Consider the following 8,248-nt stretch of genomic DNA (forward strand, 5'->3'; position numbering starts at 1 on the left):
TTTTTTACTGACGTGGGGCTGGAGATGCTCAGCGTTGCAGTCTGCAATTATGGATATTCAGTGTCAAACAGATGAATCAATATGAGCCTGCTGGTTGACCTTCAGTAGTTTGTCCATGCTGCTGCACACTCAGTTTCTAAAAGCTGATTTTCTCACCTTGACAGAAAACCTTTTCACATTATTTACTAATACATTTTGATAGAGGCTCTCTTTCCAGACAGCTTGCTCTTATTGGATTTAGAAAGAAGACAAATGGATTCATGAATAAGATAAATCATGAGCTGTATTGTGAGTTGTGCAGGCCTGTATGAGACGCTTCTGAAAATAGTAACATGACAATACAAAAAGATGACACAGATTGATGTTTTATTCAACAGCAGAGAGGGCCATTACTTTAGACTCACACATGTATACTAGTAACACACACGTATGCACACGCGCACACACACACACACACACATACACACTTTACAATCTCATTCTGCATTCAGATGTGTCCAGTCTTTTGCAAATATTCACAAGAAGACTGGAAAAAAGAAATGTCCGCCTTGTGTTTACCACATGATCTGAAGATGTGAGAATTTGGCTCCATCAGCAACAAGTGACACCGTGTGAATTGCGGCGATTATCAGTCCCGGGAGTTACGCTCCTCTTCTTCATTCTCCAGGAGGTAGGCTGGTTTGTATCGTGTCACTCCCCTCCCGTCAACCGTCTGGAGGGAGGTGTTTCGACAAGTGTTGTCCATACTGCCCAGTGAGGTGTACCTGCCGGTCGATACAAAAGTTTAAGGCCAAGAACTCTGCACTGCAGCTGTTGTGTCCCTCGAAACCGGGAAAAAAGGAGGATACAGCAAATAGAAAACAGTGTTCTTACCCTTTATCATAGAGAATACAGTACGGCACATATAACGTCCTCAAGAACGACCAGATGTCATGATACGTCCAGTCCTGTGTTAGAAGATGTCAGATTTAATTAGTCTGCGATTGATTCGTGATGAGTTCAATCCAGCTGAAATCATTCTCTCTAAAGTCCTTTGAGATGCACTTCTGTGATGAAGGGCTACATAAATTATCTCGAATTGAGGTCAACTGTTCATTTCACACACATTTCAATGTTTCACCATTTATGCACTCCTATTCTTTACTAAGCCGATGGAAGCAAAAGTTGTTAACTACACATGATGGACACTGAGTCGTAAGAAACTGCATGTGTGAGGGAAGAAATTTCAAGTACGAAATATTATAATTTAAAGCTTTACAGTTGTAGTATTACTGCAGGGCTATTGGACTGCATTAAACTGTGGATGTGATATTTTGTTCACACCCTGTAGATCTGCACTCTGAAACTTCAGTCAACATGATAAATAACATTAGGTGTAACAAGGGGAAATTGCCTGACTACAGCAGTGAAAACAGATTTGTTTTACCAGTCATAAAGCTCCTGCAACATAATACACACTGTAATTTTTTTTTAAATGTAGGAAACCGAAGAACTGCTTGGGTTTTATGTTTATAATTACTTTCTGCAGGTGTTCTTAAGATAAAATGGAGTAAAGTCAACCTTAAAAATCTTGCTGTTATTTAAGGAGTAAAAAGGTAACACAATGCCTTTGTAGCACCAAAGACAACACAAAACAGGAAAGAAATACTGAGACAAGTGTGGGTGTGTGAGTCTCACTAGTAATGGGTTGACTCTCATGTAGTCTGGCCAGCCGGGGTCAGTGCGACACATGGATGTGAGTGTATGAGAGTAGGGGTCACTCCTCCTGGTCCCCATCAGGACGGCTCTCAGCTCCGGCTTCCTCTCCTGCACTTCGCTCAGCGCCTGCCTAATGCTGCCCTCCACAGAAAACAGTTCCAGGTCGTATCTGTGGGAGAGTATTGCCACATAGTGAGTCAGAATATGGAGGACAGAGAAGGGGAGTAAAACAATGTGAACATACACAGAAACTACCAAGACACTTTTCAAAAACAAAAGATTTACTTAGGATAAGTACTACAAGTGCACAAAAAACAAAAATGTGTTCTCTAAGCACTTTCAAACAGACTGATGACTCACCTTTTTATAGTATCCTGGAGGAATCTCTCCATTTCTGGGAATGGAGAGACGATACGGATATAAAGAGCTTTCACCTTGTCTTTCCCATCTGAATAGCGTCTGGGAGTGGCAGCAGAGAGAGATGGGATGTTAAAAAAAGACTAAATAACAGTAAGATAGAAAAAGATTAGATATTTATGCTTATCACTGTCTGTACATAATCTGTTTAATGCAGGTCAAGAAAAACTAACAGTCTCTCTTGTCCAGGATTTTTCTCAGAGTAGTTGCTGCTCTCCAACTCATTTTAATCTCCACTTGGTTCACCATATTCCCCACTGTGCTGAAATGGCATCATTATGTTTTTAATTTGAATCTTCCTGTCAACTCTGTCTCTTCATCTCTTCATCTCTTTGTTTTGTCCTCACTGAATCATTCCTACACTTTAATGTTCTAACTGTTGTCACCCCTCCTGTTACCGTTTCAGTGCCGCATAGTAGAGATGGAGCAGAGCTGTACAGTCCTTGCCTCCGTTGAAGCCGACACAGACTTCCTCCATTGAATACTGATCCAACGCAGCCTCTATCGTTTTCAGTGCAGACATAACTTTCTCACCCAACGGCGTGCCTGTGGGGGAAATTGAAAATTTGCAAGGAATGTATTCAGCTTTTTAAGGTGTAACATAAATGATCCTTCATTTATGTCAAATTCAGAATAGAATTATCTGCTTATCCATCATCTTATCTTCATTATGATGCTCAGTCTCATGCCAGTTATATTCTTTTTTTATCATCTACTGTGATTTGACGGTTTTAATTACTTCAATTTCTTTATCGGTCCCAATGCTTGTGTAAAGTGTTCTCTACAATATTCACTTCATATTAAGCTGACACAGTTTAACTATCATCTCCCCCCACCTTCTATCCTAAATCTCCCCCTTACCGCTGTTGGCCAGTGTGTACACCTCAGCAGTGGCGATGGACACCGGGTCAGTGACTAAGGGCACCACGCTACCCTTGGGCAGCTCTTGTACCAGCTGTCCCCGGGCTTTGTCCACCTCATCCTGGCTGTTTGAGTCCAGGACCAGCCTGACTCTGTGGTAGTTGCTCAGCCAGTCAGGGTAGGAGCCAAGGGCCACCCTCTTACCCCAACCAGCCTGCAATTTGGTCAGCACAGGAGCAATTTCTGCTTCATCTGCATCCACAAACACCTAGAACAATATAATCTTTGGTTAGCCCACTTGTAGAACAAAAACACAGTTTTTATAAATGATACGTATTATCATTGTTCTCACCTCACGAGTGTGAAAAGTGGTCCCTGAGCCTGCAAAGAGATGCTCCAACCCATTGAAGGCTCTCTCCATCAAAGACGGGATCCCAGGAAAGACATAAACGTTACGCACACTGACCTGGAAGAATAGGAAAGACATGTCTTAGAAGATATATGGTGCAACAACCAATACTTCTAATCATTTTGAGGTAATAAACAGGCTAACTTGAATTTTTTTTTTTTTACATTTTATGTTGCAGCTTTATGCTAAAATCATTTAAATATATTTTTCCCTCATCAATCTACATTCAATACCCCATAATGACAAAGCAAAAGCAGAATTTCAGAAATGTTTGCAAATTTATTAAAAAAAGTAAAAACTGAAATATCACATTGAATACTAAGAGCCTTAGCCTTGACACTTTTCAATCAGGTGCATCCTATTTCTTTTGATCATTTTATCTTTGAGATGTTTCTAACCCTTGATTGAAGTACATCTGTGGTAAATTCCATTGATTGGACATGACATCCGCCTACATCAGGTCTCAAAGCTGACAATGCTTATCAGAGTAAAAACTAACCCATGAGGTCAAAGTAACTGCCTGCAGAGCTCAGAGACAGGATTATGTTGATGCACAGATCTGTGGAAGTCTACAAAAAATGTCTGCTTAACTGAAGGTTCCCAAGAGCACAGTGACCACCATTATTCTTTCATGGAAGAAGTTTAGAACAACCAGGACTCTTCCTAGAGCTAAAACTGAGTAATCAAGGGAAAACGTAAGAGTGGTGACCAAGAACCAATGGTCACTCTGCTGAACTCGAGAGATCCTGTGTGGAGATCCTGCAACACTCCACCAATCTGGGTCTTACAGCAGAGTGGACAGACAGAAGCCTCTCAGTCAAAGACACAGGGAAGCTTGTTTGGAGTTTGCAAAATCACTTAAAAGGCCTCTCAGACAAGGTTGAACCATTTGGCCTCAATTCTAAGCACCGTGTCTGTAGGAAACCTGTCCCTGCTCACCTACCCAATACCACCCCACCGGTGAAGCAGGCATCATGCTGTGTGTGTGTGTGGGGGGGGCGTATTTTTTTCAGCGGCAGGGACTGGGAAACTGGTCAGGTTAAGGAAAAGCTGAACAGAACAAAGTACAGAGATATCCTTAAAATGAGGACCTGGCCCAGAACGCTCAGGACTTCAGACTGGGACAAAGGTTCACCTTCCAACAGAACTGACCCTAAACACAGCCAAGACAACATAGGAGTGAATGTCCATAAGTGGCCCAGCCAGAGACCTGATTTGAACCCAATCGAATATCTTTGGAGGGACCTGCAAATGGCTGTCCACCACTGGTCCCCATCCAACCTGACAAAGCTTGAGAGGATCTGCAGAGAAGAAAGGCAGAAAATCCCCAAATCCTAGTGTGTAAAGCTTGTCACGTAATACCCAAGAAGACTTACGGCTGTTATCGTTGCCAAAAGTGCCTCAACTAAGTTCTGAGTAAAGGAGTCTGAATACTTTCGCTTTTCCTTTTTAATAATTTTGCAGAAATTTCTAAAATCTTGTTTTTGCTTTGTCATTACGGGATACTGAGTATAGACATGTAACTAACTTATTCCACTCAATGACAGACTCATCTAGTAGACTTATGAACAACAGTGTATAAACACAATCATTAAGTACTGTACTGCACATACTAACTGCACTATGTAGTGTTGTGTTAATTAAGGAGAAATATCAATGTGCAATGTTTTATTTCACCAAAAACTGCCACTCATATTTACAAGTGCATATGCCTTTCACAGCTGTTGTCTGTAAATGTTCAATGTCATAATTTTAGCCACTGTGAGAAGTTTCTCATCCCTAGAGTTAATGGTTAGCAGTTGCTGTTGCAAGCCATCTTCTAAAAACATTTTTAGACATTGCCCCCGAAAAGGCAGCCTAAAATGGTGATACACAGCACAGTGGACATGAGTGACATCAGTTTTAATAAAAGAAGCAGTCACTCAGTCACAGTCAGTGGAGGGTCATGATCCATCAAGGCTTAGGTAAAATTTGATCTAATTTAGTGTTATATGACAACATGATCCGTGGCATTTGATGATTGAAAACTAACCGGACTCCATCCTGAGTTCACTCACCAGTGGGTAGCGGAGGGGCTGTCCAGTCTGAGGGTCAGTTCCATAATTGAGTTTGGCTGATCGAGGCACCATGGCCAGCTTCATGGCAGCATTGTTTTTGTCCATCGCCCCGAAGAATTCTTCTACCAGTTGGACGAGCTCAGGGTTGGGATACACCTCCTCTTGGAAAGCCATGGCAATGCTCTCGAAGGTAACGTCATCATGGGTGGGTCCTATGCCCCCTGAGGTGATGAGGTGAGTATATTGAGATGAAAGGAGGGCTACTTCTTTGGCAATGACCTCCTGTACATCCGGTATCACTGTTATACGCTGCACAGACACTCCAAGCTTCCTTAGAGCTCGTGTCAGAAAGGCACTGTTGGTATCCACTGTGTGACCCTGAGAGACAGAGAGTTAAAAAAAGAGATGCTAAGTTTCGATTCTGCATTCTCAACCCTGACTTCAACAGCACATTCAAGGACTTAGCAATGTATTCAAGCTTGCTTGATGAAATTCGATGACTCACAATGAGCATTTTTTGGAGGCAAGACAAGTCAATGGGCAAAATCAAAGGCCTCATGTTTAAATCATGATCATGTCAAGTCAAGAAATGATGGTCAACTTGTCAACTTGTCATTTTGTCAAGTATTGTTGCCACATCAAATATACATAAAAGGGTTTTCTTCAGGATATGAAGTGTGGATCCTAGAATTGATAATGGTCCACAGAGCTGAGAAATACAGATTAATTAGTGTGTTATGTTGTACTGTATGTTAATAAAATCAAATACTTTCAATGCCAAATATTTACCAGAAGAAAGGGGGTTAGTTGGATTTTCTCAAATCCATAAACTTTCAAGCATTCTCAGTGGGATATTGTCAATCACACAAATATGGCTAACAAAAATATCAATATACTATAGTTCACCTTGAGTATCTCATCTCCAATGATGAGAATAGCTGCAGTGGTAGTATCCCCATTGGCTGCAGAGGACGGACTTGTGGACATGGTTGCTGTGCTGAGTTGAGCTGCCAGTCTCCTCACACGCACCACTGCTCTACTTAGTTTAGGAAAGCCCAGCCTAGAAGACAAGAGAAATATGAGACTGTTCATTAACCAACTGCCCTTCCTCCAAGTATCTTTTGCTCTAAAATGTACGTTTGGACATCTTTGAACTGCAAATATCAGTATCAGTAGTCAACAACAAATCAAATTTGTTTCTGTCATTGATGTAACTTATTGTTTCACCTACCTGTCCAGAGACTACAGGCGAAAAATAGCAACTTGCTAAAACCTGGTGCAATGAATCTCTCCTTGTTTTATATAAGGTTAATGTTTTATTGTGCAATGTTGATGTCTAAATATATTACAACAGTCAACAAATCCAAAAATGTTGACAACATTGATTGTTCATTATTTTGTTTATTATACACAATGACTTAGTTGTTATCTACAGTATTAATGTGGCTTTCACAATTACCAAATATTCGTATGAGGATACGAAAAGATATTTTAATCTTACATCAACATGAAGAATCCATATAGAGTATCCCAAATACTTCATTACAGTTCAGATCCTCTTCACCTTCATAACAGCTGATCTCCTACCAGGGAGAACTGTGCAAGAGAGGCAGACTAGAAAAAGAGAGAAAAAAAGGGGGAAAAGGAGACCTGTGAGCAACTTGTCTGTAGGCTCACAAAGTCAATTGTTTCCTAAAATATGTCAACTGATAGCGCTTGGTGTAGTTAAAGTAATTTGTATTTAAGATATTGACCTTGATTAGAAGTTATTTAAATCAGGGATGAAATATTTTTTATGAGTCTGTTAAGCCTGAATCAGAAACATACAAGGAATGTGCCTGAGTGTTATGGAGCACTACAATCAAAAATGCACACAAGTTGAGTAATCATAAATAAAGTAAAATGGAAATTTACAATAAAACATGTCAAATGAAGAATGAGCTATGCATTGAATTAATTGTTTAAATTTAAATTGAAGAGAATGAAATGCACAACATACTGACCAGGAAAGTGTAAATGTTCATAGTATAAACCGAACTGTAAGTTACTTTAAATAAATGGTTGGCAAAGTGGGCACATATACAGCAATGACACTGATACATTTTCATATTCGATAGTCAAGCCATTAACTAGAACAGACTTGAAACACAGCAAGAGTGGAGTGTTTATAAGTTCACTGAACTTAAATACTTTCTCTCTCCTTGAATGACCCAAAGGATAACAGAGTAACAACGATTTTGACACAGCTTAATTACATTTGTACTATCTGCATTCAAGTATATCTAACACATAAGTAAATATGTGCTTGAGGGGAGAGAAACAGACATTTAAATCCATTGTTGAGAGAGAAATAGACCCAGATAAATGTGCAATGTGCCTAAGAGCAGATCAGCCGAGTCACAGTTTTAGCGGTCAAAAGAAAAAGTAAAGACAGTGACGTTCAATCTACATCACACACAGGAAGCTGCAGCTGTCTGTTTTAAGTGAACGTCACAACAATGACAAGACACAATAATGCCAAAATATGAATCAAATGGCCATGTACCTCTGTGACAACTCTCAAGTCTCCTTGCTAGGTTACTTAACCAATCGTGGGGGCATTACTAGCATTAAGCGGGGCTAGCATTCATGTAACGTACCACTACACAGGAGCTTGTGCTCTGTACACTGCCGCTTTCTCTCGGCTGGCGTTGACAATTACTTATTGTAAAGAAATATACAATACCGTATATCGTTTTTATATTTGGTAACCACACTCGCCGACACAGTTTACTTCTGACGCATATGCTCCTGTTACGTATCTTCC

General features: G+C 40.4%; 1 protein-coding gene across 4 annotated transcripts; it reads right to left on the reverse strand.

The window, feature by feature from the left end:
* Positions 1 to 349: 349 nt before the first annotated feature.
* flad1 (flavin adenine dinucleotide synthetase 1) lies at positions 350 to 8,248 on the reverse strand. Of its 4 annotated transcripts, none has more exons than XM_053327871.1 (11): positions 8,168 to 8,248; positions 6,944 to 7,056; positions 6,349 to 6,502; positions 5,443 to 5,820; positions 3,329 to 3,442; positions 2,977 to 3,244; positions 2,514 to 2,661; positions 2,059 to 2,157; positions 1,678 to 1,867; positions 874 to 947; positions 350 to 764 (listed from the first exon to the last, which is right to left on the reverse strand). In XM_053327871.1, exons 2-11 carry the CDS (start codon positions 6,949 to 6,951, stop codon positions 629 to 631), a joined length of 1,569 nt encoding a protein of 522 aa, XP_053183846.1. In that variant the 5' UTR covers positions 6,952 to 7,056; positions 8,168 to 8,248; the 3' UTR covers positions 350 to 628. The 4 variants fall into 4 exon arrangements, with proteins under 4 accessions (XP_053183846.1, XP_053183847.1, XP_053183848.1 ...); XM_053327872.1 differs by having other exon boundaries at positions 7,988 to 8,216; XM_053327873.1 differs by having other exon boundaries at positions 8,082 to 8,211.

The sequence above is a fragment of the Scomber japonicus genome, chromosome 10 (genome assembly GCF_027409825.1).
Source record: "Scomber japonicus isolate fScoJap1 chromosome 10, fScoJap1.pri, whole genome shotgun sequence".
NCBI lineage: Eukaryota > Metazoa > Chordata > Actinopteri > Scombriformes > Scombridae > Scomber > Scomber japonicus.

Excerpts from the sequence above, each read along its gene's own strand:
- flad1 (XM_053327870.1), bottom strand. The coding sequence starts at position 6,534 with ATGAACAGTCTCATATTTCTCTTGTCTTCTAGGCTGGGCTTTCCTAAA. Across the intron at positions 3,245-3,328 it reads CCACTTTTCACACTCGTGAG|GTGTTTGTGGATGCAGATGA; the intron begins GTGAGAACAATG and ends ATATTGTTCTAG. Across the intron at positions 948-1,677 it reads TGAGAGTCAACCCATTACTA|GACTGGACGTATCATGACAT; the intron begins GTGAGACTCACA and ends CTTCTAACACAG.